Source organism: Anomalospiza imberbis, chromosome 8 (genome assembly GCF_031753505.1).
Source record: "Anomalospiza imberbis isolate Cuckoo-Finch-1a 21T00152 chromosome 8, ASM3175350v1, whole genome shotgun sequence".
Lineage (NCBI taxonomy): Eukaryota > Metazoa > Chordata > Aves > Passeriformes > Viduidae > Anomalospiza > Anomalospiza imberbis.
Window position 1 is genome coordinate 31,300,370 of NC_089688.1, and position 27,971 is coordinate 31,328,340.

Consider the following 27,971-nt stretch of genomic DNA (forward strand, 5'->3'; position numbering starts at 1 on the left):
GTTAAGAAATAAAGTCCGCCTGTAAGAAATAAGGTCCCCCTGTGTTTCAGTAGCACACCGAGCAGCAGGGTTAGCTTGTGCTGCTGCAGGTGGTGGGGCAGTGGGCAGGCTGAGGGCTGCTCTTGACCATGGTGTTGTTGTTGGCTGCAGGCAGACAGCCCCGAGGACATGCACAGCTGGATAAAGGCCATTTCTGGGGCCATCGTAGCACAGCGGGGACCGGGCAGATCAGCGGCTTCCGTACGTCACCCTGCACCTCAGAGGGGATGCCGTTAGCTCCTGTTCACTCGTGCCATTCAGTCCTGCTTCTTCCTTTTGCCTTTCCTCTCTCCTGTCCTGTAGTAACGTGGCCTCTTTGCATGAACTTTCGAACATCAAATACTTTGTGTTTGTAACGGAGCACTTTTTTAGTCCTACCTGTGACTTTCTGTGCGTTGTTTGTCTCGAACACGTAGATAACGCAGTGCTAACCTGTAGAAATCCAGTATGATCTGTCACTATTACTAGTTTGGGAGTTAAAGTAAAACTTTCTAATTCCTGTGAGGTGTTCCTGCTCATTGCTGTGTTTTGCAATCAAATGACAATTTCTTTGTAACAACTCTCACTGCTAAATTGTCATTCTCTATTGCTGATAGTTTATTGTATATGCAGATACAGATGAAAATTTAAACTAAGAGATCTGTGCTCACATGAATTAGTTCTTGCTGTTGGAAATGCAGTAAGAACAGCATCTTGCAGTACTGAACTGGGGCACTGTGACAAGTGTTAATATTTCTGAAGCCACATGGATGCCAGCATTTCACACCTACTAGCATTTAAACTGTATTAGTTGTATAGCACAAAGGTCATTAACTTGTGGAAAGTAGTGGAGTTATTCTGGTGTCACAGTGTCTCCAAGTGTGCCCAGATGTAGCACCAGGCATACTTCACAGCTCAGGTATTGCATGCTGTGTTTTTCATTTTCTGTCTCTGGGATGTTTTGTAATAACCTGGATATATCATTACCCCCATAATCTAAAATCTAGTAATTCATACCTGGCTTTTGACTACAAATTTGCATTGATACCATATTTCTGGTCACTCAGCCTAAGCTCTCAACCAATTTTTGATAGCTGCTTCATGCTTTTAAATAAATTTCCTGATACAAATTTTCTCTTTGTGGGGGCAATGAAAACACACAGGTAACTTTTCTTTCTGTATGCTTTTTTCCCTGTGTTTTTTTTTTTTTTTTTTCGTGTGGGGCTAACTGAGCAATGTAGCTATGACTGTCTGCATCACTTCTTGTTCCCTCTGTTGTCCTCTCTCCCAAGTCCAGGTGACTCTAATCTTAGCTTTGCACTGTGTTCCAGATGCGGCAGGCCAGAAGGCTGTCGAATCCTTGTATACAGAGGTATACATCAAGAACTGGTGAATGCAGCACGTATGTGGGCTCTCATGGAAACTTGCCTTCTTAACAGAGGGCTAGGACTAGACACTAATTTGCACTATAAAGCAAACTAAAAAATAATGCTACCTGTTGTCATTACCATTACTGAAAACTAACTCATCAATAATATCGTTCACTCACAGGTTTGCACTGTTTTTTCTTGCTTTCAAAATGATTGGAAATGAAAAACACCAAAACCACTGCTTATACATCAAAGCACAGTAAATATTTAAACATGAGTGATGTCACTTTAATAGGAAAGTACTAAAGCTAATTTGCATGAGAGTTCATATTTCCATTTTCCTTTACATTTGTTTCGAAACTGCGCAGAAGCGAGATTAAATGGAAGCTGCCCACAAACTAATACAGATGAGTGCACACAGCACATGCACGTTGTAACTCTAGGATTTGGAAGGGTCTGTAGTAGCCTGATCTGCATGGCTTATGAGACCTCTGCATGAAATGATTACTTCAAACATAGAAGCATTCTATCATAATGTATAATCAATACCCTGTTCAAAGCAGAGCACTTTAGGAGTAGTGCAGCAGCACAGTCTCTTAACTGTGAAATTACAGCCAGTGTGGGTAGTAAAATCTGAGTATCCTTCAGGGCAGCGTAGCAAAAATTCAGAAATCTTGTCCTAATATCCCTTTTGTCCTATTTGGTGAAGTAAAATTATTAAAAATAAGAAGAACAGTAGGTAAATCAGTGAATCATAAGTTCTCCTAAAGCAAACTTTTTTCCTTAAGTGGAGTATCAAGTCAGATATGAAATAAGGCAGTGTAAATGATGTGAAATACTTCAGTGAAGTTGAACACCAGACTCAAGTCCAAAAACAAAGTTGCACAGGTTCATCCAATAACATTAAGCTCATTTATAAAAAGAAATATGGTAGTACTTGGCAGAATCCATTTTGATTAAATTTATTAATTCGTATGTCATGAGAATGTCATAACATTCTAAAATAAACTTGGAAAAACTACAGTGGAAAAAAAAAAGTATTAAATTTAGGATGTATATTTGCATCTTGGACACACATCTGTGATGGGTTTGGGGTTGTTTTTTCTTTTGCTAACTAATGTGCTTGAGAAATGCTTTGATTTGTGTGTGCACATGGGCTGGCAGATTCCTTTAGCTCCTGGACTAACACTGGTGATGGCAGAACTGGCAGCAGCTGCAGCTCCTAATGCACACACAGTTCACTGCAGCATTACACAGCATTTGGATCAGAGCATTTCAAACCCTGCTCTGCTCAGGGATTTGAGACATCCTGACAGAACTGATGGATGCAGTGCAGAGCCCAAGGAACTTCTTGTTCCTCTTCAGGAGGTTAGGCTATCCCAGGACATCCAAGTGGCATTCCATGCCTGTTCTTCAGACAACTGAATCATTCCTGGGTAGTCTGGGGACTTGTTTTTGTCAGTAAGTAAATGGTGGAAGATATTTTGGTAGCTATGTAAAGGTCAGCAGAATAATGATAATAAACACAAAACAATAACTTGCATGGAAGAAGTAGCTTAAGTATCAGTTTCTTTTCTAGGTCATTAACTTTGGGAATTTTTATATAGTCTGATAGCTTAAAATGTTTGTTTGGTCCTTGGGAGAAATTGGGAAGATTTGGTGCTCCAAGAACAGGGAACAGTAAAATGTGCATTACTTCAGGATCCAGGATACGAGAGCTTGATTTATATGAATAGGTGTGAATACATTTTTCTTTTGGAAAGATGTGACTTTCAATGGCCTTTAAAGTGTGTGTCTCCAAGAGGTTATTTAACATCTTAATAAAATGAGGAGCCTCAATTTGCTGGACTAAAGTCTACAGAGCTGCTGTGCTTGATTTAAGAATTTAATTTCATTAAATGCAGCAGCTGATGTTGCTGTCACATCCTACTGTGAGCTCACACTCAGTAAAGCAGTGCCTCAGAAAGCACCTGCCTCCTGCTGCCGTGGCTGATGCTTCGCTTTGTGTATTTTCTGTCTCGATTTTTTTTTATTTTTTGTGAGTCTGAAACTGCATCTTTCCAACGTGAAGTCAGCCGCTTCATCTGACGCATTCCCTTCTTTTTCCAGGAGCATCCCGAGTCTTCTCCCGAACCCGGCCATGCTGTCCGTCCTGCCGGCCCAGCCGCAGCCAGCTCACATTCCACAGCCCCTCACAGCAGCCCTCTGGTCCCAGCCCCTCACCCCAAACCCCCTGCCTTGGAGAAGCGAGGATTTCACGAGTCTTTTACCAAGGCCAAGCCAAGGAGCTACAAGATCCAGGCTGTCGCTCCAAGAGAATCAACTTCCAAAGTGACTGAACGGGGCCCCTGGGAACCCCGGAGCAAAAATGGCACTCAGGAACAGGATCCTGGCCTCGTGGATCTGGATGATGCAAGCCTTCCAGTTAGTGATGTGTAGGGATGGAAGCGTTTGGAGAATGATCCATTTGTTCGGTCCTTTAATTTCCTTGCTCGGACTTTGAACCAAAGAAAATTCCAGGAAATGAGAACAAAAAAACAAAAAACTACAAACCGGAGCACTGCTGTTATATATATATATGTGTGTGTGTGTGTTCCTGTGCACACATGGGTATATATAATGTGGTTGTGTGTTGCCTTTCAGCTGAGGGTCAGAGATGGACCTTAGGCATTTTCTCAAAGCCTGATAGTAAATCACTTACTAGGGAGGGGCCAAACTGCACAGTTTAGGAAAAAAAAAAAAAGTCCAAAATGCATTAAACAAAAAAAAAAAAAAAGGTACTTCTGCAAGTAAGCAAGGTACCAGCAACTTCTAATTCCTAATCTGGCAGGTTTACTAAATTTGCAACTAATGCTCTATTTCAGAGAACTTGTTGCCAACAAATGTGATTATTTAATTTCATCTTAAACTACAGTAAGATTTTAGGCATATATGAGAATTCTTTCTCTCCGTAACTTTCAGATACCAGGAAATGCACAAAATGTTTCTTCTGTTCTTTAAGATGAACCGTATCAACTGATTTGTTATCAGAACAAGAATTCTGAACTCCCTTGGAATTCTAGTTATGGTGCTGTAAAATTTCCACTAAAATAATATTTTGAATAGTCAGCCTATTTTTGATGCACTCCTAAAGGTGGGTTATAAACTTTTGCACATTTGGATTTCCATGGACTGCATGTTATTGGTGTTTTGGAGGGGGGAGAAGAGAATTTGGACTTTGGAATTTGGACACTTTAGATCTTTTTAACTAAGTAGGGTTTATGTTGTGTTACATTAGGCTTTGCAGCAATTATGTTTTCTTAAATGTTTAAATGTATTGTTTGGTTACTGTTTTGAGAATGATTTCCTTCCCAGTGCTTTGTGAGCAGTTCTTGTTTCTGTATTGATCAGTGGAAGAGCTCCTTTAGTTGTGTTGTTATTGGTACTGAACTGTTCCTAGTCCTGCAATCGTGGCCTATAACTTTTGGTGCACTAAGAATCTGAAGTGCCTGTGTTTTCTCTCACTTAGGTGAAACACTTTTGGGTTAGTGATGTACACAGACCATTCTTACTGGGTTGAGCGTTGGCTTGGAGTTGCTCTGGATAGCATAGTTTGAAACAGCTCTTTAAAACAAGATTTATGCCAGGGGTACCAGTGTTCTGGTGTTGCACCCACTGCTGTGCAATATGTGTTCTTAAAAAGTGAGTATTTGTTGTTTGTGTGCATTGTGTTATGGGGCATCGGTGATGCCAGCGAGGAGAACCTTTACATTTCAAGTATTGGATTAGGTGGTGTGTACTTTTTCATCATTTTTGGGAAAAAACCCATTTGCTTTAATCCCAGCCCCACAAGTATCTCATGCTGCTGCTTACTGTGATCCCGATTGTCCAGCTTTGTGAGACTTCCTTTGTCTGCTGGAACCTAAGATACATATCAGGCAAGTCCATCTTCTCTCCAACTTCCAAACTGACTTCTTGAGAGATATGGATGGCTTTACCACAGCAATTTGTTGATCCCAGGACAGAATAATTGGTGTCGTATAAGAATAATTGGTGTCGAATATAATGAATTTCAAAACCTTAAATTATATCAGCACCTTCTTTTGGTTTTGTTTTTTTTTTTTTTTTTTGGTTTTTTGTTTTTTTTATCCATAAGCTAACTAACCACTGTCTTAAGGCAGTGGTGTCTGTAAATTACTGGTTTTGTTTGACTTTAGGTATATGTGAAAACTAGCACAAAATTGGAAATTACTGTAAATGTCTGTACTAGTATTGTAGGTTTTAATTTCTATAAAAATAAACCCTTAGCTCTTTAAAAGCTTATTTTTTCACAAGTACATTCTGTGCAGAAGACACTTTGCATTGTAATATTTTTACTGTAGTCTAACATCTGAAATCACTTGCTCTGGTACAGCTTTCACACTGCATGGTCATTTTATTGTACTTTGGTATTGGCAATTTTACACATTGGGTGGAGGTAAAGCAGCTCCATTATGGGACTTAGAAAAAGAGGGAAAAAGAGAAAAATGAAAAAAGAAATGAACTGCTTTTGTAGTTCACTAGCATAGGGAAATATTTGTGGTTGGTCACTGTCAGGGTCTCCTATTTATCAGTACTTTTATAAATCTATGAAAATTGTTAAATTATTTTAGAAACAGTGCTGTAAATATGTCACATTTAAATTGTCAATAAATCAGTTTGGGTAACTTAAAATAACATCTGGTTGAGTTTCTTTGCACCATGACAAGTATTTGATCAGAGCAATATATTCTTTTTTCAGCTTGTAAGAGATCAGATTCACCTTTATTCAGCCATAGCATCTCTAATTCTTCAAATCTAATCAGGCTGTGTAGCCTAAGAATAAAATTGGACAGACCGAGCTGATTTTTTTGTGCTAATCTCAGTTTCTTCTGTGGAAGTTTTACATGTTATGCAAGGGATATTGATAAAAAAAAAACATTGTAAGATGGATTTTTCTGTCTTTATACTGATGGATCAGCAGGGTTCTCTCTCAGAAATACTTTCCTGAAATCCAGACTGGCTACAATTACCCAGATTCCACTGCCCCCACCTGGCTGTGCACTCTGCCCCTTCACTGAAGAGGAAATCAAATTATTCTGTATGGCTACAGATTTAAACTCACTGTGTTAAAATAAAATATTTACAGAAAATGGAACTGCTGGCTGCAGTGCACATTCCTGGGGGCAGCTGCTGAGGGCTGATGTGTTAGGATACAGTTTGATAAAGTGGAATAGTCCTTCACCTCGTGGAATATCAGGATGTCAGCACCACCTAGGGGTCACTCTTCAGCTTTAAAAATCAGGCTGGTACTAATTTGCTTTTAAAGTGTATTTCATACTTAAAATCTGATCTGGCGACTCCAGTTGTTAAGTCACTGGACTGTTCCAGGTTGGGGTTTTTTTGTTGTTGTTGGTTTTATTTCTGCTCTTTTTTTAGGCTATTTTTTTTTAGGTTTTACAGTAAGTGTTATAATGGATGGAGAAATTACAAAGTGCACCTAATATGGACACTGAAGGTGTGGAACAAAAATACTACTGTCGTTTTAACAATTCCCTTTTAAATGAAGGTGAGAGAGTGGGAAGAAATGAAAGGGGAAATAGTGGATAGGGAATTTCAGTCTAAAAGCTGAAATTAAAGCAGTGAAACCTTCTGTGCCATGTGTAGTTTTACCTTATAACATTTTATTTAATGTCTTAATAGTCATCCGAACTTTATAGAGCAGCCTACAAATTATTTGATGCTCCAAGCCAGTGGGCTCACTGCAGCCCTTCTGAGGTGAAGTAAAAATACTGAAGGCAGCTCTCTGGAGAGCTGAAACCTCAATCCTGCCCTGGGACTTGTGTCTGCCTGGATTTTTCACTTGAGATTTTCGGTGCAACCTCAGAGGAAAAGAAACTGGCACTCATTTGTGAAGGCACAACTAATGGCCTGGTAGCTGGTGAACGCTGCCCTTCAAAGCGTCGCTTTTGACACTGTAATTAGGGATTTGCATTTCAAACGAGTGGGATTTTGCATATCGGGATGCACAGTGAACGCATCTTGCAAGAATTTAAACCACTCTGTGTTCTGATGGCAGCCGGGCACACCCGGCTCACCTCCGCTCTCAAGGGATAGCGATGAAAAAACATCCCGGGGGAAGAAAATGTACCACGGATTTTGGTGTCTTTACACGGATGGATCAGAAGGGTTCTCTCTGAGATTTATCCCGGAGCCCAGACTGGCCCCAGTTACCCAGATCGCAGTGCCTCTGTCCCTTCGGAGGGGTGGCAGCTGGCGGGGCAGTGGCTTTGCTCTCGGTACATGACGAAGTTGCCGGCTTGTTCCGCAGCCTGCAGCTCCTGTGGGAGCCCGGCCCTCCCACAGGAGGAAATGCCGCCTGCCCGCAGACACACACTCGCGGCAGATCAGCAATTGCTTCTCGGGCAGCTCGCTTGGCTTCGTGTCGGGCTTTACAAAAGACACCCCGATGGCTCCTTTCGTTTGTAAATTATGCCAGCAGTTAATGCTTGTCAAGCACCAGGGCTAGATTATATCAGGCAAAGAACGTGGAGTTTTAAATTCCCTGGTTTGAAGCCATTCTCTTTCAAAGCAGTGGCATTTTTTCCTGTATGTAGCGATGGGTCTAGTTTTTATAAAGGCTTGGGTTTTTTTCTTCAAGTTTTTGTAGGAATTCTCTTGTTATGTTAAAGTGGAGAAGTCCTGGGTTTTTTTGGAGGTGGGAGTAGGGATGTTACACTTTTTCCCCCCAACATCTGAGAGGAAGCCATTAAGGCATGAAGCAAAATTATTATAATAATGAAGCAAACAGAATAAAGTTGGGAAAGCTTTCTGCAAAGTCCAAGATGTTGGAGTTTGCTCATACTATCAGCATTCCGACTTTCCCAAAGCTCCTTCATCCTCTTTCTGGCCGGGACCCCTCTCGACTCAGACTTTACCCTTTTTTCTCTGGCCAAGTGTGCCCTTTTTTCATCCTTTACTTGCTTCCCCCTTTGCCGTGTGTGCCCAGGTGCTCCGAGGGTGACACTGCGGGCAGGGCGGGCTGGCACAGCATCCCTGGATCCCGGACAGCAGTGCCCACGCTTCCCTGCCTCTAGGAGAATTTCTAGCGTGAGATCTCTAGGTGGAGCCTCCTATCACCCAGTTCCGCGTGAAAAGTAGGAGATACCTTTCCTCTGAGACTCCGCAGTGGTTTTTTCAGACCACATTTTTGGCCTGTCTGGTGGTTAGTGTCTTCTTGCTGTTCTGTGTCAGGTGGAGGAGAAATAATAATTGCTGGGTATGCAGCACCTCTCAGGTCTAAGGCACTTCTGCACAGATCAGATAGACAATTAACAAATCTATTTTTCAGTGAGCTAATTTATTAACCTCCCCAAAGACTTAGCTCGGTTATTCTGGAAAGCAAGACGTTTATATCCAGATTTTGTGCACCTACACGACAACTATAAAATTAATATAATAGAACATTATATTTTTAACGCTCAATAGAAGGTTTTCATTCTTACCAAAAACAGTTTGAAGCTGATAGTGCTGGCTGACGTGTTAAAAAAATAATTGTACACCTTTGGTCTCTAAAACCACCGCTATCAAAGGTGAAGATAAAAAGAGACAAAATCATCCACGGAGAGAGGATGGCAGAACCTGGAGCTTTCCCGCTGTGGGTAATGTTTTCCTGTCTGTGGAGATAAGGTTCCACTGCCTTTGAGCAGTAGGTTATCTGACCACAGCAGTGTGAGAGGAGAGCAGAGAGCCTTTCTGGGCTGGGGAGGATGAAACCCCACAATAATTCACTTATCTTTGAATATTTTGTTCCTGCTTCCAAATAGGAGTTAATGAGATCTTTCCTGAACCCGTTTTTGCTTTTTTTTTTGTTTGTTTGTTTGTTTGGTTTTTTTGGGTTGTTTGTTTGTTTGGATTTTTTCGTGGGTTTTTTTATTTTTTTAAATGGTTTTGGGTTTTTTTTTTAATGGGGGTTGTTGTTTCTTTCTTTCTTTCTTGCTAAAAGCTCATCACCTTTCCTTAAAGACTTGTTTTTATTTAAAAAGGGCCAAAACCCAAACCAAACCAAAAACCCCCATGCTTATAAAACCCCAAAGCCTATTAAAAGTAGTCGATAAGCAATGGATAACTAATTACTTGGAAACTTTTTGCCATGATATCTATTCATATATATTTATATGGAGATATATATATTCCCCCCATATGTAGGGGTATATATATGTATGTGTATATACATACACTTAAAATCTTTTTAACTTGTAAATATTTTCGGGTTTTTCTCAGACTTATTTTAGTATTAAGACAATGCTCTGTGAATTGCTCACTTTTACTGCTTGGGCCGCTTCTGAAATCAGATGATTCTCCTGAAATCTCTTTTCTTGCAGAGTGTAGAAGTCATTGGAAAACTGCAGATGTAAAGAGTTCACACTGGAATTTTAACTAGGAACATTGGAATATAAGTGGTTCCCAAGCTTCAGGTACTAACCAACAGTTTAGTAAGTTTTGCACAACGTTTGATACGTTTTTATGGTGTTCCGTGGAACAGTTTGAATTCTGGTGCTTGGGACATTCCTTCTACCTGCTCAAGTGGCTCGTTGTTAAACTTTGCCTAGGAGAAAATATTTTGAAATATTTTGTATTAATGTAGCTGCTGACAAGTTCAACTCCTTGGTCGGAGCTCATCTAACAGTTAACAGCATTTCCTCTTGCCTAATGGGTTGTAAAGTTCATTAGCTGCTTGGTTATCGGCGCCTGATAAAGGTACACTTAAATAATTATAGATTAGGAGTCAGTTCAAAAGTTTAATCGGCTTGTAATTAAAAAAAAAAAAAAATGGCTTTGCTTAGTTTCCAGCTCTGCTAAACCGTTCCCTCTCAGCTTTGGCAGGGATGCCCTGTCCCTCGGAGGGCACTTGGTTGTAATTAAACCTCCTTCAGAGCACCTTGTATGTGCCCAAAGAGCAGATGGCAGAGAGGCCGCTGTCCATAGGTTCTGGCCGGTGCCCAGCTGCCGGATAAATGGGATCAGCCTGCCTGTGGATGGCGGAAAACGCTTTTTTTTTTTTTTTTTTTTTTTTTTTTTTTTTTTTTTTTTCCCTATTATTATTTCAGTTGATTAACCGTCTGCTAATTGCTGGTATCCACCTCGCCCTGCGGCTCTGAGCATGTCGTGTGCAGCGCGGGGCCGAGCAGAAGGCTCGGGAGCATCCTTCCTCCCATCCCTCGGGTACCGGCCGGCGCCTCCCGCGCCCTTCCCGAGCCGGGAATCTCACGGGAATACCGGCCCGTATTCCCAGCGGGGAACTGATCTTGATATAAATTGCCTGATATTTGCGTACATTTGTATAGAATGGATGTATCCTACACTCCTTGCACCACGGGACCGGCCCCGCGCTCCCCGCATCCCCTTACCAGCTGGAAACTTTATCGGCGCTTGCTTCGAATTTCTTTCCCGTAATTCCTGAGCTGGGGAAGCGTTCACATCCCCCTTCCCTTTTTTGCAGGAGCGCCTTATCACCCTTTCCCCCGATCTTAATCGCCGGCCGCGATTTCGGTGCTTTCACCGCCAAGTTTCCCCGCAGCGCCGGACCTCCGGCGGAGAGGGGGTGTCGCTGTCCCGGGGGGATGTCGCTGTCCCGGGGGGATGTCGCTGTCCCGGGGGGGCGGTGTGGGGGTGTCCCAGCCCTGGGGGGGCCGTGCCCGCCGTCCCGCCCCGCCCCGCCGCGTCTCCCTTTAAAGCGGCCGCCCGGCCCCGGGCGCGCTCACCGCGCTCGCCGCCCCTCGCCGCCCCGGAGCCGCCGCCGCGATGCCGCTGCGGGGCTGGATGCTGCTGCTGGCGGCCCTGCTGCCCTCCGTGCTGCCGTCGCTGCTGGCCGCGCCGCCGCCCGCCTGCCCCGAGCGCTGCGATCGGTCGCGCTGCCCGGCGCTGCCCGCAGGCTGCCCCGGCGGGCCCGTGCTGGACGCCTGCGGCTGCTGCCGCGTGTGCGGCGCGGAGGAGGGCGAGGCGTGCGGGGGCGCCGGGCCGCCCTGCGGAGAGGGGCTGCAGTGCGTGGTGCCGCCCGGAGCCGTGCCCGCCTCGGCCACCGTGCGCAAGCGGGCGGCCGCGGGGCGCTGCCAGTGCACCAGCACCGAGCCCGTGTGCGGCAGCGATGCGGTCACCTACGCCAGCCACTGCCAGCTGCGGGCCGCCAGCCGCCGCGCAGAGAGCCTCCGGCAGCCGCCCATCATCGCCATCCAGCGCGGAGCCTGCGGGCAGGGTGAGGATGCGCGGGGGGATGTGCCGGGGTGCGGGGCGAAGCGCGGGGGCCCGGCCCCAGCATCCTCATGCCGGGTCCGGACGAGGTTCCCCGGCCGCGCTGCCGCCGCCGCGCGGGGAGGAGGGACCGGAGAGGAGCCGGAGACGGGGCTTGGCCGCGGCTCAACCCGGGCGCTCCGGCTCAGCGAGAAACCGGAGCAGGAATGGGGTTTGGCAGCGGCTGCCGAGTGTGGTGGGGTGAAAAACCCTGTACCCGATTTTAGCTTATCTCCCACCCCCTCCGAGGGGTGATGTCGGGCTCGAAACTGGGGGAAACTGCTGCAAACCCTGAGAAACGGGGACGGCTGCGGACGCGGGGCCGACAGCTCCAGCAAAGTTTGGAGAAATAACTCGAGCGCGCTCCCGTCCCGGCGCTTTGTCACAGGGAAATGCCCCGGGGAATAAAGCCAGGAATGCAGGAGCCGTTCAGATGTGATGGAGCAAAGGGGAGGGCAGAGCAGGCTGCTGCCTGCCTTGGCCCGGCTTAGCAGATGCGCTCTGATTAATAAGAGACTTGCTGGAAAGGGAGAAGCCTGTTAACAGCGTGTTAAACTCAGTCTAGAGTTTTGTGTTTGTTTTTGTTGGGTTTTTTTGAGGATGGAGATGACCGCCCATAAGTAGCAATGCGTGGCGCTTCTCCTTCAGCATTCTTTAGCTGTCAGCGTAGACAAACTGAATGCAATGTGAGTACTCAGAGTGCAGGACGGATGCATGCAAGTTATTTGTAAACGGTGTGAAAAGGCACTGCCGGGTTACGAAACGGTGCCTGAGCAGCTGGAGTGGCCGGGCTGAGCAACCCGGAGAAGTGTTTGGTGTGGTAGGAGCGGTGGGTGCAGGATGTGACACAAAGCGGGGCAAAGCCGTGCTGGGATAAGCAGGGGATGATCGTCACAAGATACAGCCCCTAATACGGGCTGGATTAAACCTCGTAAGCCGAGGTTGTGTATCCCTTCCAAGCCGTTCAGCACCATTAAGTGGTAATGTGAAAATTAGCATGAATCAAGCCTTCATTTCTGAAGCGGTAGTCACTTTTTAGTAAGTCAGTGCTGTTTTAATGAGGATTAATTATTTTGGTATAAATTGTATAATTTCTGGACTTCCTTTCTTTTAAAACACATCTTTTTCTACGCTAAGCCATCATCTCTCCAGCAGAAAAACATTCTGATGTATAGTGGCTGCTGTGTGTTCAGCCTACAGATCAAGCTCACAGCTCTGGTGTCAACACAATAAATTTTTTGTACCCCTGGTTGTCCCCTCAGTGTCAAAGCTGTGTTGTGCTCCATGGCACGTTGCTGGCATTTGCTGACACGGAAGACAATCAAACTTTTCACTCCACAGTTTCCTGATGCCCAGTGTAAGACAATGCCTTGTGATTTTTATTCTCGATTCGTGAAACCAATATTGTTTTCTCAGCCTTTTCTGCTGAAAGTTTGCAGAATTGGGGCTGTGTTTGAGCTGGGAGCACTACGTGCCTCTGGTGGGGGGTATAGAAAATGCACGGGCTGCACAGAGTCCCTGTCTGGGAAAGCTCTGCAGTTGTAGATCCATCAGGAGTAATTCCAGACAATCATTTTGCCCTGTTGCAGCTCTGGAACAAAAAGAAAGTGCTGGAGAAGCCAACCAGTAGCACATGTTTATCCCTGGATGAGAGCAAACATTGCTAACAGAAAAGCTTTTTCTTCATATGTAGAGAACCTGAAATAAAAAGGGATGGAGAGTAGGCTGTAAAGTGCTTGAATTGATGTTTTAAAAAAACATTGCCTAATATTTGGTTCCTTAAAGTAATTAATTTTTAATTTTATTTTGAGTTCATCATGAGGAGTGCTTTTTCTGCCTAAAGATTGAGTTATTTCTAGCCATTTTTTTTCATAGTAACACACCCATGTAAATAATTTGGTCAATACAATGCAACAGCCTTGGGAAACAAAGGAATGGGAACGTGGAGAAAGTGTTTGGAAAACACTTTCTGTTGTTGTTTTTAAACTTCACACTAATTCAGTAGCTAGTCACGTACAATGACATGTGTATTGCTTAAAATAAAGTAAATCTTTCTGTAGTTTACAGTTTTCATCTCCTACAGTCTGGTCCCAGTGCTTTTTTTTTTTAAGAGATTCCCAGGGAATCTTTTCAAATACCAGCAGTGTTTGAGAGGATGCAGTAGAGGCAGGAGCAGGTTGCTCTGGGTCTGTGTGCAGAAAGGGGATGATTCCCTGTGCAAAATGAGCCTTAGAGGACTCCAGCCCTTCCCAGCCATGTCCAGCTGGGCTGTGGCAGCAGAACCAGTGCCACCCATCCTGCTGTGCCCCTTTGCCCCAGCCCGGGCAGAGCTCCTGAGCTGCAGCTGTCACTAAAGAAATCTTCCCTTTTCCATCAGAGCATGAGCTGCCAGAGGATGTTCAGGCCTGCAGAGCCCGTGCTGCTGCAGCTCTGTGTGTGCTGATACCTCTGAAAATACAGAGGCACAGAGAAGGTGAATGTCCCCTGGGCAGAAACCGTGGCTGTGTAAGAGCATCCCACACCCAGGAGCGAGGTCAGTGCCACGAGACCTCGATGTTCAGTGGTGAGGCTCAGCATGCTGGGTGGGAGGATGTTTTCTTTTTCTTCTGCAAATATGTTTTTGGTGGCCTTAAATCCCTCCTGCTGACCAAGGGAAGAAGGCTCAGCACACAACTTAAACCAGGATTTATTCCCTTCCTCGTTTTTCCCACAAGTGTTGGCAGGCGTTTTGGGACACTGTGCCCTTCTCTCCACGTAGTGCTCTTCACACTGTAAAATATAAACTAACCTGGATTTGTCCTTTCCTCATTAACCCGAGGAAGGAAAACATTCCTCGTGGTAGCTCTCCATTTCTAACTATTTTCTGCCTGGTTTTGAGCTGGTTTTATATGTTTTCATATTTTTATTTGGTTTACCATTTCTAAATGTGGTATCTCAGTGAGCTCAGCAGTCCTCAGCTTGCTGGCATCTGCCACAAGTGGCTCCCACTTCGGTCCCAGGCATGCTCACACCACGATGTCACATCTGGGGTTTGACGGGAGCTCCTATGGCTTAGATTAAGCAGGTCATTAGTGCCCGGGGAGAAGGCGGGGGTGAGGGGTAACTCAGTCTAGAAAGCTGTGTATCGCTGAGATACAGACTTTGCTACTTCATCACCTGATTTCACAGTTCTAGAGACAGCGAGGGGGAAGTAAGAAAAAGCACTCAATTTCTTGGGAAGTGGCTGACTTTGTGCTTTGAAACGCACCAGGCACAACTGCATCCAAGTGTCTTGTGTAATTATCTGGCAGGAGAAAAGGACCTCGGCGGTCAATAACCCATTTGTCATTAACTGAGTCCTCCTCAAGCCGCCTGAGAGTGAGCTCAGTGCAGCAGAGGATGGGAAGATGGAGCTGCCTCATTCCTGTGCCTGACAGCACTGAGGGGCTGGCAGTGCTGAGCCTGGCAGGAAGGAATAATCAGGGCAGGGAGAGAAACTCAGCTGGGAAATCTGTGAAGGTTGGGAACTCGGCCAGATATTTATCAAGAGGGAAGTAGATACTGTTGTTATGAACAAGGCTTTCAGCTGCTTCCCCGAAGATAATAACAGGCACACGGTGGTGTTTTTATTATTATTATTTGTGTGCTGAATAAGTGTTGGGAGACTTTGGCAGGTTACTTGGCACGTGCCAAGTCTATTAAAAATGACCCAGGAGGAGCAGGTTTTTAGGGTCTTGAGTGCACAAATGAGCATTCCAGTGCTGCTAAATGTCATCCCCTCCCTCAGCTGCTGTTTGGGTGGTCTGAACATCATTCTTTTCCAACTTTTCCTCAGTCTATTTTGCAGCAGCAGGAGAAGGGAGGGAGGGAGGGAGGGAGGGAATGAAGAGGCAGTTGAAGGCAATGGAAATAAATAGCAACATCTTTCCAGAAGAGAACCAATTCCCAAGTGTGGGATTAAAAAGCTTTTCCAAAGCCAAGTATTCAGCTCGGAGAGGAGGCAACTGTAAGAAGTGGTTTGTCAGAAGAAGCTCACCTTTTTCCCTCTCCACATCTAGATTTCCTTCCCGAGGAGCAGGCAGTAATTTTGCAGTCTCCAGACTTCAAACACTCAAGTCAGTAAATACAGATTTGGAACAAGGAAAGATTCAATCCTTTCATCTTCTGGGCTTTGAAATTTAAAGGTACCTGTGGACTGGGCAGGAATACTTGAGGCCATGAGTAAGCAGCAGGAGTGTTGTTAGGATGTGAGGGAGGCAGCAGATCCTGAGCAGCTCTCAGGCTCTGTCGTCCAAGAAATAGGAGAAGCTGGAAAATATTTTTCAAATGTGAATTTACGTGTGCGTGGAGTGAAAGAAAGCAACGTCAGAAATAGCAACTGGGGTACTGTGGAACTTAACTTGTGTTGTAAATACAGCCTTTCTTCACTCCCAGAAGCTGCTGGGGCCTCTAGGATCTCTGGCTGGACTTGGCACTGAGTCCCACTGCCTTTGTAACTGGGCCCAAGTGAATACCTGACATTATTTTGGAGGCTCTGTTCAGGATGTAGAATAAAAGACTTTAGTTTTCCTTCTGGATGCAGGTCATTGTGATTCCCAAATTGGTTGTCCTGCTTCAAAGAGAAGAATATAACTAAGAAATAAGCCTCCACTCCCTTATATCAAAGGGCTATAAAATAATTGATCTTATTCTAATGGATGTTGACCTTATATCCATAGGTAACAAGGGAGTTATGATATCTTAAGTTTGTAAGAGAGGACACAGGTAAGTAGTTATTTTAAAGTTCAATGAACTGAGAAGTTCTTTGCTACCATATTTTAGCAACTGGAGATGAATTATGCAGGCAGGCAGAGCAGCTCTTGAGATTCTGGGTCAATATCAGGCCCCCTGGTGCACTGATACGATACGGGGAAGCACGAGGTTGGAGGTCAGCTGCGTTGTGCAATTTGTTACAAGTGCTCTGCCAGGAGCTTGTTTCTGGAGGAAAAAAGTGGAAAAACAAAGCAAATTTGTGTTTAATGTGTGAGCAGATGCACTTTCCTCTGCCTTTCCTGCAGGCTGGCAGCAGGTCCTGTCACTGTGAGCAGTGGTGTGGCACTGCCATCAAAACTCTCTGTGGTATCAGTTAACCAAACCTCATTCTTGTCTGTCACTTTCTCCCCATCAGGGTTTCTCAGTCTTTCCATCTCCTTGCTGTTGAAAAGCCTTTTTTTTTGGTGAGACATGGGAGAGGGATGTGCAATGAATAATTCCTACATCCACTTTTGCAGAAGTGCTGCTAGAAATCCCAGTGAGACAGAGCTACGGTGCTTAAAATGTTTCTGGTAGCACTTGGAATTGCACATATTTTTGTTGCCAGACAACTGATGGATAAAATAATGCTTATTAAATCTGGCAGCCATGCACAGAAGTTACCCAGTGGTCTAAAATTTGAAATATTTTCTGTAGCAGAGGGGTACCATTAGGAGGAGCTCTCAATATTTTTCCAGAGACCGCTGTCATTGCCCGTTTCACAGATAGTGAATCTAGGGCGAGGAAAGATAAAGAGCTTTGCTCAAGGTCAGCCAGCGGCAGAGCTGAGACCAAACTGAGCTTTCATGAGTCCCTGCTCAGTTTTCTCCACCTTGCCAGCATTGCTGCTCCATTTTCCATTACTTTTCTTTTCCATTACTCTATTTCTCAAATGTTCAGGCTGCAGTTTTGGCTTTGCCCTGCTAACAGCATCGATGATCTGTCGATCTGCATCTGCAGAAAGTCCTCTTGGAGGAGGGAAGGAGTGGATGGACCAAGCACTAGGAAGGAATAGAAACCCAAACAAGTCTCTCCCCTCCCACCATCCCACCCCCAAAATAAACACAACCCCTCAGGAATCTCATGCTTCAACATTTGTGGTGCTAAAGGGATGATTCACTTCTTTTTCCAGGACAGCACAGGCACTGTTTGGAATGTCTGCCCTTTATCTCTGTATAGAACTCAATCTATGAAGGTAAAGCTTGGCTAACCCTTGTTTTCTTCTGTATTCAGACACTGAAAGTGGGCAAGCAGAAGCCACTTGTAAATATTAAAAATACTTGGATGGTCCATAAAATAAAGCAGGATAGGTGTGGGGATAAGAATATCAATATTTAAATAGCTGCTGTTGATAGGGGAGCAGTGAATATAATAATCAGGACTCTTAATATCTTTGGAAAATGCATTTTGGAGAGAGTGAAATTGAGACCTGCTGTCTAAACCTTTCATGAGGAACTACAGGAGCAGCAGGGCTGTGTGACAGTGGCTGCCTCACCAGTGGCACTGCCACCCCCTTATTGCAGCTCTCCAGGTAGGGTGGCAGAAAGAACATCCATCCACATCACTCCAGGTTCATTTCCCAGCCACTCACTGATTTCTGATGTCTACATTAAAACAAATCTGGGTGGTCTTGGAGCGATTCTTGAGACAGATGTAGAAAACACTGCCAAAGGCTGACAGATTTTTCAGGCTATTGAGGCTTTTGCAATGTAGTTATGCTGGGTTCATGTATTGTACAATTACAACACCCCAGAGTGGGAGTGGTGTCTGTTTTATTACTCTTCTGAGGGCTTTCTATCTATTTTTCCTATAGATTTGCCCCTTATTTGTATCAACTCCACGTCACTCCTGAGCCCTGCCACAGCAAAGTGGTGAAATCAATGCCTCCTCCAGCTGTAGAAAAGCAGCATCCTAGGAAGCTTTTTATAGGCTTTCCCCTTAAGAGGTTTTTTTAGGCTAGAGAGAAGTTTAAGAGGCATGAAAACAAGAACTTGTTTTTATTCCCTGGTGTCTTCATACCAGGGTTCCTGGAAGTTGAAACTAAGCCTCTTGAGCAGAGATTGCTTCCGAAGATGCAGTGTGAAAGTTTCTCACATACTTAAATTGAGATCTTAATATCTTTATAATTTCAGGAGGAATTCTCAAGATCAGATAGCTGCTGGTTACATGTGGGATATAGGAATTACCACGTCGTTGGCACTTAATGGGAGCTTTGAGGTTATTTTGCTGGTTCTCTGCCTGTAGTGAGTTGGAGCTGGGAGGTAAAGCAGGGTGATGACCTGACTTGGAAAGGACACAAACTGAGCAGGGCTGAAAAAAAAGGAGAGGAGAAATTATTCCTGACTCATCTGTTGTATTTTCAGCCTTGTGCAGAGAAGAGAATTGTCTGCTTTAACCTGTTTGCTGAAATATTCTGTTCCTCTGTCTGCAGGAAATGAGGCAGACTCTTTTCCATAACTACCTGACTTACATTTCTTAGTGTTTCCAGCTCAGACAGGGCTGCTGTTAATGATATTTTCGAGCTCAGCACTCTTTGCCCTTGTCCTGAATTGTTCTTCACCTTTATTCCGTGTGTCTGAGCATCTCCCTGCTCATGCTGCTCCTGCTGCCTGTGCAGGGCACTGCCAGCCCTGCTGGCACGGCCACCAGAGCTCTGTGCCTTTGTCAGAAGGCTTCTGGCTCCCAATTAATTTGTCATTTCGGCCGAGCCCCCCTCAGCATTGCATGAATATGGCAATGCTGCTGCAGGAACGGCGTGTTCCTGCTCCCAGGGCTGCTCTCCTCCTTCCCTTCCCTTCCTGGGGCTGCCTGTTTATGCACAAGCTGGGTTTCCTCCCACCTCACCACTGCTGTTTACAGAAGCAATTGCAGTTTCCTGTTGTTTTAGATGGAGCTGTCGCTCCTCTCTGGACTCCTGCCCTCCCTGCTGACACCCAGTTGCTTTTGAGCCTCATCAGCTCAAAAGTCTGATGGTTTTTGCTCCTTGCTGCTATAACTGTGACTCTGTTTTGCACTCAAGCCAGTGCACTTGGTTTATAAAGGAATTTCTGGCATTCCTGAGAGTTTTTATATACATATTTTCTCCCTGTGAGGTTCTGCAAGGGTTGCTAAGGCCTGAGATTGTTCCAATCTGATAAAATATGGTTATGCCCATTTTAGAGCTAAATCTAAGACACTAAAGCATAAATTGCTTTTTACAAGTTGCATGGAGACTGAGTAACATGGCTTGGACCAAGACGCACCCATCTAGGGCATTCCTTCTTTGCAGAACCTTCCAATCCTGTGATCTATAATAATTCAGCAGCTGAGCTGTAACAAAGATATTCTGTAATCTGATTAACTTCCCACTTATTCTGCTTTGTAGATAAGTGGTAGGAAAAGTTCCTGTTTGGCTAAAAATGAAAGTGTATATCTGAACTTATATAGGAACTTCCTAGAGGAAAGCTGTGGGCATATTACATGAAGAATTTGTCCATTGACCATTTTCAGTGGCAAGAACATCCTGAACAGCCTTGGTACTGCATGCCAAAGAGGTCTGATTCCCACTAAGAAAGAAGCTGGACTAAAGAGGTTGGATCAAAGTTCTCTGAAGGCTTTGCTTTGCAGTGTCATTATCTTCAAATACCTTTTGTTGTTGTTTTATAGATACACAAGAACTCTTTATGTCATTCTCTCCATATACCTTGATCATTCTTACTACCACAGAGTGGTCTGGCCTGGAAGGGACCGTAAACTCATCTCATCCCATCCCCTGCCAAGGGCAGGGACGCCTTCCACTATCCCAGGTTGCTCCAAGTCCTGTTCAACCTGGCCTTGGGCACTTCCAGGGATGGGACATCACATATTGTTAACATTCTCGTGTTGCCAACATCTGCTTTTACTTGTTCCTACAACTGGATTCTCAATACCTTTCCCTTCCAAGCTCTTCTCAGGGCAAGCATTAATTTGTGGCCAGTAGTGAATTAGTGGAATACCAATTAAAACCTGAAACTTTTTCACCTTTATTTTGTTACTCAAATGTCCTTTTGTTCTATGAGCGACCACACATTGGTCTGAAATCTGTCCTGTGTCACCATTAATTTGAGAGCTGCTCTGTTCTATGAACTTTGTGTAGATTCCCTGTTTTGTTTAGCTTGGCAGATCTTTGGGGTTTGTTTAAAATGGGTGATTAAAATGAATGAGTTTCTGCTTTTGGATTAGCAGGGGAAATACAAAGTCCTTGTTGAAGACTGCCAAGAAAGAATTGATCATCTAAATATTATGGTGATGAAAATGGACTTCAGTTTCCCTTTGCACGTGTGCATTTATGCCAAACAGCAATTTCACTTAAAATCCTCACTTTAATCTTGCAGTGGTTCTTGCTGCAGGAAATATTTTAAGTGAAGGCCAGATTTGTGCAGTTTATTGTTTGGAGAGATTTCCAGCATTTTATTCTACCATTACTTAGGGCTATGAAAATATTTTTGCTTTTAGGAACGTCACAGTAATGCAGACTTTCCTCCCAGAATTCTGTGAGGTGACTTGAGTTTCTGCATGGATTATACTAGGGGAAAAATAACTGATGCAATAGCATCTGTATTAGCAAGGTGCTGTGGTTTAGACCTCTCAAAATTCCCTCCAATGACCTAAGAGTTGCTCTTGAGCAAAGTGCCTGTGACACGTAGAATGTTGTTCCTTATTTTCTTTGTGTTTTCATTGCGTAATACCCTTTTTTTGGTGAATTACACAACTTATCCTTGAATAGGAAGTGGAATATTTAGGCTTGCAGCTTTCTGTAATTTAAAAAAGGAAAGTGTGGCAGCAGGTTCCCACACTTTTTCCTTGTCTCTCTCCAGCAGGGCTTGCTGATCCCCCTGTTTGCAGCGTGCTGAGCACCTTTGCTGGAGATTTTTTGCCCCCATAGTCAGAGGTTTGAAGGTTTTTATATGACATGAATGGAAGTTTGTACAAACACCAGTGGCTGGAGTTTTATTTGGGAGGGTGGAAGTTCTCCAAGCAAAACTTGGTTTGTGGTTTGTGTCAGTCGTCACCGGTTCTGGCAGCCCAGAGGTTTTGTGAGTGCTGCAGCTCTTTTGGTTTCGTTCTGCAGAGAATCCCAAGCCCAAGCCATGCTTTCAAACCCTTGTGTGTGTCTAAACAAGTGGTGAGTGCAGGAGGAAATAATCTCACCTATTTTCAGCAGCCTGGGTAGTTTAATATCTTTAGTTATCCCAGAAACTGCAGCCCTTCTGTGAGGGTGGCGCAGAGAGAGCTGCTGCGATGGGCCTTTTTTCCTCTTTCATCATGTCTAACACAAAACGTCGTGTTAAATGGGATAATTACTTTGCTCCTTACTTCAGTGGGTGGGAAGGTCCTGAAGGAGAGCAGAACGTTCTGAAGGAGAGCAGAACCCCCTTTTTGAAAAGGGGAAAACAGGTGAAAACTGGGTGGGGAAAAGCCCCATGTCTGACTGAGATGTCCCCAAAGCTTTGTTTGAAGACCTGCTCTCTTCTCTCTGCCAAGAGAAGCCCTTCCAGAGCAGCAGACAGCTCTCCCAGCAGAAGGGGAGAGGTTACTTTGGTGAGATTGCTATCTCCAAAGCATCTCTTCAGTTCAGCCCAAAATAACCACCAAAAGCAGCATGTGTGAGCTGTGAGCATCATTGCATCGATGCCACTTTGAGTAATGACCTAACCAGAACCCAGATCTTAATTTGCTTTTTGGCTCCTCTTTATGAAACCAAATTACTTCAGTTGTTTACAGCTGGGTGTGCTTTTTTTCATGGCTTGGTACTCTGTCTTGCTCTCCTTGCAGTCTGTTTACTGATTATTAGCCCTGTTAATGCCAGTTGGCAGAGATTTGCCTTCTCATTTCAGGGCTGGCAGCCAGCACACCTTTGAAGTCCTTGAAGAATTAGTTGCCTCGGGAATTCTTCATGCTTTAACCTATTTATATTTCGGTGGGGTTTTTTTTTTGTCATTAACTGAATTCACAACAATCATCTTTATAATGTAATTAATAAAGGTTTCTTAGCCGTGCTCGTGGGCATTTAGGGCATTGTGCAATAGTTCAATAAAAACATTACAAAACACAATAATCACAGCATATAAATAGAAAGAGGAGCAGTCTGGGAAGATTTGAGCATCAGAGCCTGAAGGTATTTAGGAACTAGAGCTTTATTCAAGCCCAACTCTTCAATGATTTAGAAACAAACCAAAATAACACCACCCCCACAAAAAAAAAAAAAAAAAAAAAAAAAAAAAAAAAAAAAAAAAACAAAAAAAAAAACCCAAACCAAAATCAAATACATGTATTTGCTACTAAAAGGCCCTGAGCTATTGATACGGCTGGAAAGTAGATGTGTCAGAGAGAAGAGGAAGGTATACCTGGTGAAGTTCTCAGTTTCACTGCTGTCTTCCGCAGTGGCTGGTGGTGGCTGGAAGCTGCCCTGTGGTGGTTGAGGAATGAGCACTTGCCCATATTAAATTTGTAATGCTGGTGTTTTTATGGCCATTTAAGCCTCCACGTGGTCGTTTGTGCCTAGCTTAAAATCTTAGGTAAAATTTCACACAGAGGTGACTTCTTGTAGGAAAGATCAGTGCAGCTCTCAGCTCCCCATGCGCAGCTCAGTAATCCCAAAGAGAAATCAGCTTGGTTTTTTTTGCCCTCTATTACTCTTTATCTCAGTGATAAAAGAAATATTCAGTGTATCAATACTTTTATTACAGCCTTCGTATTCTATGTTGATGATAAAGACCAGTTTACAGGAATATTTTGTTAACATTCATCCATGAATCCATCAAGATCAGTGCTTTGACTGTTGTTTTTTTGCTTTAAAAAGGTATGTTTTCCATTTAAATGGGCAGTGGTTCAAGAGCAGTTGCAAAACTGTGTTACACAATGCAGGAATTCCTAATGCATAAGCAATAGGCAGGCGTGGCCAGCTGCTGGGAGCTTTTTGGGTCAGTATGCCATGAATTAGTATTTATTATCTAACTTTTTCAAAGTAGGAAATTCTGAACTTTTTGTTTTGCTCTGCAGTTTAGTTTGGGACTGCATGAGGGGGTGGATCATGGACAAAATACTGCTGCCTCTGAAATCCTGGCTTTTGTAGGCTCCAGTTCCAAAGGAAGGCAGCTCTGAGGTGAAGTATTAGCAGTCTCACCATGTACAGCCTGGGCATCCTTTTTCTTCTTCAATAGCTAAAAGCAAAAAAGATTGAAGGCATGAAAAAAAGCTGTGCTTTGCCTGTGTAGTTCCCTCATCCATGGAGCTCTTTTTTTTTCCCAAGGGCAGGATGTGACCTTTGGATGTCTACAGCATTGCAGCTGAGATGAAATCATTTCATAAGAAGTGATCAAAAAGCATATCCATGGCTGCAGCAGTGCCCTGTGGAGTTTTAGCCCAGCACCACGTTAATCCCATCTGATAATCTGTCCAAGCACCTATTTATTGCAAGTGGATAATTCCAAACTGCATTTCTTATTGTAGCAGTTTCCCAAAACTGTCCCTGTTATAATTGTCAGCTTTACAGCAATGACATTACTTGTTTGATACTGAATATTTCTAGTAGAGAATATAAATCGTTTGGTAAATAGATATTTCTCAATCAGCAATCCCTTATGCCTCTGTGGGGTGAAAGCCCAAGGGCAACAGCTCATGTGTAAATCAGAAAGCAGTGAATATCCTTGAGGAAAACAGTGAGGTGAGGACAAAAGTTTCCTGATCGATGTTGCTGCTTCATAAGGCAGATAAACATTTCTGAAACAGCACAGTGGATTTTGTGGTTACTGCTGCGGCTGCTGCTTGGGACTGGCTGCATTTAAAAGCCCTTGAGATGTTTCACTGGGTATAAATAAGAAAGAAACCTGTTCTTGAGTGACAGATGGTGTTTGGATGGAGCATGCACCCCTCTCATGAGGGACAGTGTGTGCTGTTGGCATCGAGAAGTCACCTGGAACATGTTCACCCCTGAATCAAACCGGTGTCTAGTTAGTGTTAAAAGCAGGGGCATTTTGTTCCCAAATCGTTATTGCCTCCAGTGTGTACTTGAAAATTTGCATGGTTTTCCTCTCTGGTTTTTCCAATAGCAAAGGGCATTCGGGGTTTTGGGATGATTTTATGGGATAGCCCTTGGTCTCCTGTGATTCTGCAAATAAATCGTCCTCTTACTCCATCAAAGGCACTTACAGCATCCACAAGCTGCTTATTGCTTTAATCTCTGCATGGATTTAGAAGCCAAATGGCAAAGATGGATGGGAGCAGCAGAACACGTTAATACTCCTGAAAGTCTGTAACAGGCTTGGCTTGTGCCTGTATAACAGGAGATGGATGCTCCAGATAAAACTGAAATGAAAACAAAGGGTGTTTCTCGCCTCTGAAGGAACACAAAATAACTCTTTGGGGTGTTCCCAATTTGCATAGCTGCTCCCAATTTTAAAAAACAATGTTTTGCCCCTGAACTGCTTGAGAAGGAGAAGCTGTGTCAGAATTGTGAGTTTTTCCCAGGGATTTTTAAACTTCTCCTGGTGCAGACAAGGTTTTCTGTTGGCCACAATGGGAGTTGGGTATCCAGTTGCTTTTGAAAATCCCACTGGCCCCTGCTGAATACTCGGTGACCATGAGCTTTTGTTGCAGCACTGCCCAGGAATGCAGAGCTTTGTGGTCCCATTGTGTTGCCATATCTATTTCATAGCCCTGGGGGTGGCTCAGTGGCTCCAAAGCAGGGTGGGATCCACCCCTCCAGGGAGCTGATGGACCTCAGGGGGCATGGGTGGGAAGGATGCCTTGAGTGGGGTTGTGTGGAGTGTGTGGAAGGTTCTTCCACATGTAGGTACCAGGCAGGGGCTGCTGGCTCAGGCTGTGTGGGGACACTGGTGGGAAAGGAAGCCCAACCTTGTACCCAAGTTAAACTTTCTCAGCAGCTGCTGAAGGCTTGCACTGGGGTCAGGACCTCTGTGTCCTCAGCATTTTACAAATGCAGCAGCCTGAGACTTCAAAAAACCTCCAAGAAGGCGTATTTTGGCAGAGGAACAGAGCTGGTTTGTTTAATCTGAGAAGACCATGCAGGCTAAGTAGACCATCCAGAAAAGGAGGGCAGCAATGGAGGCATCTGAGTACAAAATCCCTTTCACAAAGGGAGAGTGGGCGGTGCAGACAGGGAATAAATCCTGTGCTCCTCCAGTGCCTCATCCCTGGGCACCACAGTGGGATGAGCCCACGCTGCCCCATGGCCCAGCGGGATGCACTCCAGACCAGGAGGTTCCATGGGTCATTTTTCCCAAGGATAAAGCACTCCACCTCTGTGCAGAGAAGCAGGGAGGAAATCTAGGGCCCAGGGTCATGCTGCAGATGCCTTTTAAGGAAGGGAAAGATACCCACTCAGAGCTTTTTTTAATTCAGGTGTTTTGCAATGACCCTCCTGCAGTCACTTGAAGAACTCATGACACGTCCTCTGTTTCTATTTCAGGCCAAGAACATCCCAACAGCCTGAGGCACAAATACAACTTCATTGCAGATGTGGTGGAGAAGATCGCTCCTGCTGTGGTTCACATTGAATTATTTCGCAAGTAAACAAGATGCCCAGTCTTGATTTTTTTTTTTCTTTTTTATTTAATTCTTGAAAACAGCTGCCATTGTGATGGAAATGTTGATTGATGGTATGAAATAGCAAAGAGGTTTTGAGATAATAAATATTTGTCATGCTTAAGAATTAAGACTAATTTAAAAGCCATGGAAAAATAATTAGCTAAAGTAACGGATGTGCTTTATCTTCTTAATGAGCGTAACAGCAGATATCTTAAAGCATTAAAAACTCACCAAACTCCTTTTGGCTGTGTGTTATTTGGAATGATTTGTGACCTTTCATCATTTTTGCAGCAATATATGTCTTATTTCCCTTGTCTTTCAGACTTCCTTTTTCCAAGAGGGAGGTTCCTGTTGCGAGTGGCTCGGGGTTCATTGTCTCTGAGGATGGGCTGATAGTCACCAACGCCCATGTGGTCACCAACAAGAACAGGGTGAAGGTGGAGTTGAAGAACGGGGAGACTTATGAAGCCAAAATTAAAGATGTTGATGAGAAATCAGACATTGCACTAATTAAAATAGATTCTCAGGTGAGTCATTAAAGCAAGACATCTTTAATTCCTCTAATTGAAAAATTCCTCCTTTCCAAAAACTGTTGCTGATTTTCTGGTTTGAAGGAAAAACAAGTTGTTTACTGAGCTGGATTGTTGAGAATATATGAACTAGGTGGATACACATTTTTAAAAGCCAAGTTTGTGGGTGGCAGTGGTTAATTTTGTCACCTCTCAGTGTAGTGAAAGTATTACATAGCACTTTTTTATGTATCCTCAAAATAAAAAACAACGCCCCAGTTTGTACTGGTTTGTACACACCTTATCTGATATAAATGTCTCAGAGAAGAAATGGGGGTGTTTTGCTTGTGTTACTCTGTCTCGAGTGCCTATATTGAAGGCACAAATGGCTTTTAGAGGATCCATTTGTCCCTCACTGATGTAGATACTAAAGTGGAAAATATCTTGGGGAGCATCTTGAACATGGAAATTAAAGCCAGCTTGGAAAGATGTTCTTACACTGCAAGTGGTTTTCTGAGCAGCTTCCCGTCTATGATCTTCCTCCATATCAAATGCTCCTCTGTCAGCGTTGTTGTGCCTCCTGCCACAGCAGAAAAGCTGTCAGGAGGTTCTGCACACGTAGCAAGAAGAATATTGTGTGGAAATGCTGAGTAATGGAGATGCAGTGAGCTGAACGTGGCTGTTTGGGGTGCTGCTCATGTTGGCTCCCCTCGTTTGGTTTGTCAGTTAATGACCTCCAAGTTTAACGGGCAGGAATGTTTCATTTGAAACACATGACTCAAAAATGTGTAGATCTTGCAGCGTTGTTTTAGTTCAGAGCTATTCCCCAGCGAGGTCAGAAGTGTTTGTGCCAGAGTTCATGACTAAGCCAGGCGCCTAACGCACAACTCTTGGATGACCCGAGGTATGAAGTGCTCCTGCTGCTCCCTTGCCACCTTTATCATTTCAAATCTTTTGCTTTTTTAAAAGCTCCTGAACAGCGACCAGGCATAAAAAATCAACAGTACCAATAATGGTTTTGCTGTGTTGTTTTTTTCTCTGTTTTCATGGTGTCGCTTGTTTTCTCATTTTATCTTAAAATAAGAAAAAGCAGTAAGAAGCAAAGGGAAAGATCCCCAGCAGGAGCACTGGCAGCATGAGGATGAGCAGGATGGGGCAGGGAGTGAAGGGCAGCTGGAAAAGTGCTTTAAAATTGGAAGTACAACTTGGAGGGGAGAGGAGACATGGTGAGAGGGAGAGGACTTGGAGCAGCAGGAAGCTGAACTTCAGAGGAGAGAGGTGGCAGTGAGAGAGGAGACACTGAACTGACGTGATGGTCAGTTTGAGGACTCAGGAAAAGAGCAGGCATGGGCTTGACTGTTATCTGATACCCTGAGGAAATGGCTCCTAGATGCCCTGGGAGGCTGCTTGTGGGAAGGGAGAACCTGGAAGCAGCTTGGAAAAAAGATAA

At 44.2% G+C, this 27,971-nt stretch overlaps 2 protein-coding genes across 6 annotated transcripts in view; both read left to right on the plus strand.

Annotated features, from left to right (window-relative positions):
• Positions 1-3,967, plus strand: part of PLEKHA1 (pleckstrin homology domain containing A1) — a 29,797-nt gene extending 25,830 nt beyond the window's left edge. For 2 of the 5 annotated variants that reach the window (XM_068198260.1, XM_068198261.1), the window contains exons 11-12: positions 151-240; positions 3,498-3,967. In XM_068198260.1, the coding sequence (XP_068054361.1) occupies positions 151-240; positions 3,498-3,827 (420 nt within the window). In that variant the 3' untranslated portion in view covers positions 3,828-3,967. Of the gene's footprint in view, positions 1-150; positions 241-1,315; positions 1,421-3,497 lie in introns of all 5 variants that reach the window. The other 3 variants (XM_068198264.1, XM_068198263.1, XM_068198262.1) reach the window with 3 other exon arrangements.
• Positions 3,968-11,162: 7,195 nt separating this feature from the next.
• HTRA1 (HtrA serine peptidase 1) overlaps positions 11,163-27,971 on the plus strand; it is a 31,549-nt gene continuing 14,740 nt past the window's right edge. The window contains exons 1-3 of the mRNA XM_068198265.1: positions 11,163-11,640; positions 25,894-25,993; positions 26,335-26,539. Coding sequence (XP_068054366.1) covers positions 11,190-11,640; positions 25,894-25,993; positions 26,335-26,539 — 756 coding nt within the window. The 5' untranslated portion in view covers positions 11,163-11,189. The remainder of the gene's footprint in view (positions 11,641-25,893; positions 25,994-26,334; positions 26,540-27,971) is intronic.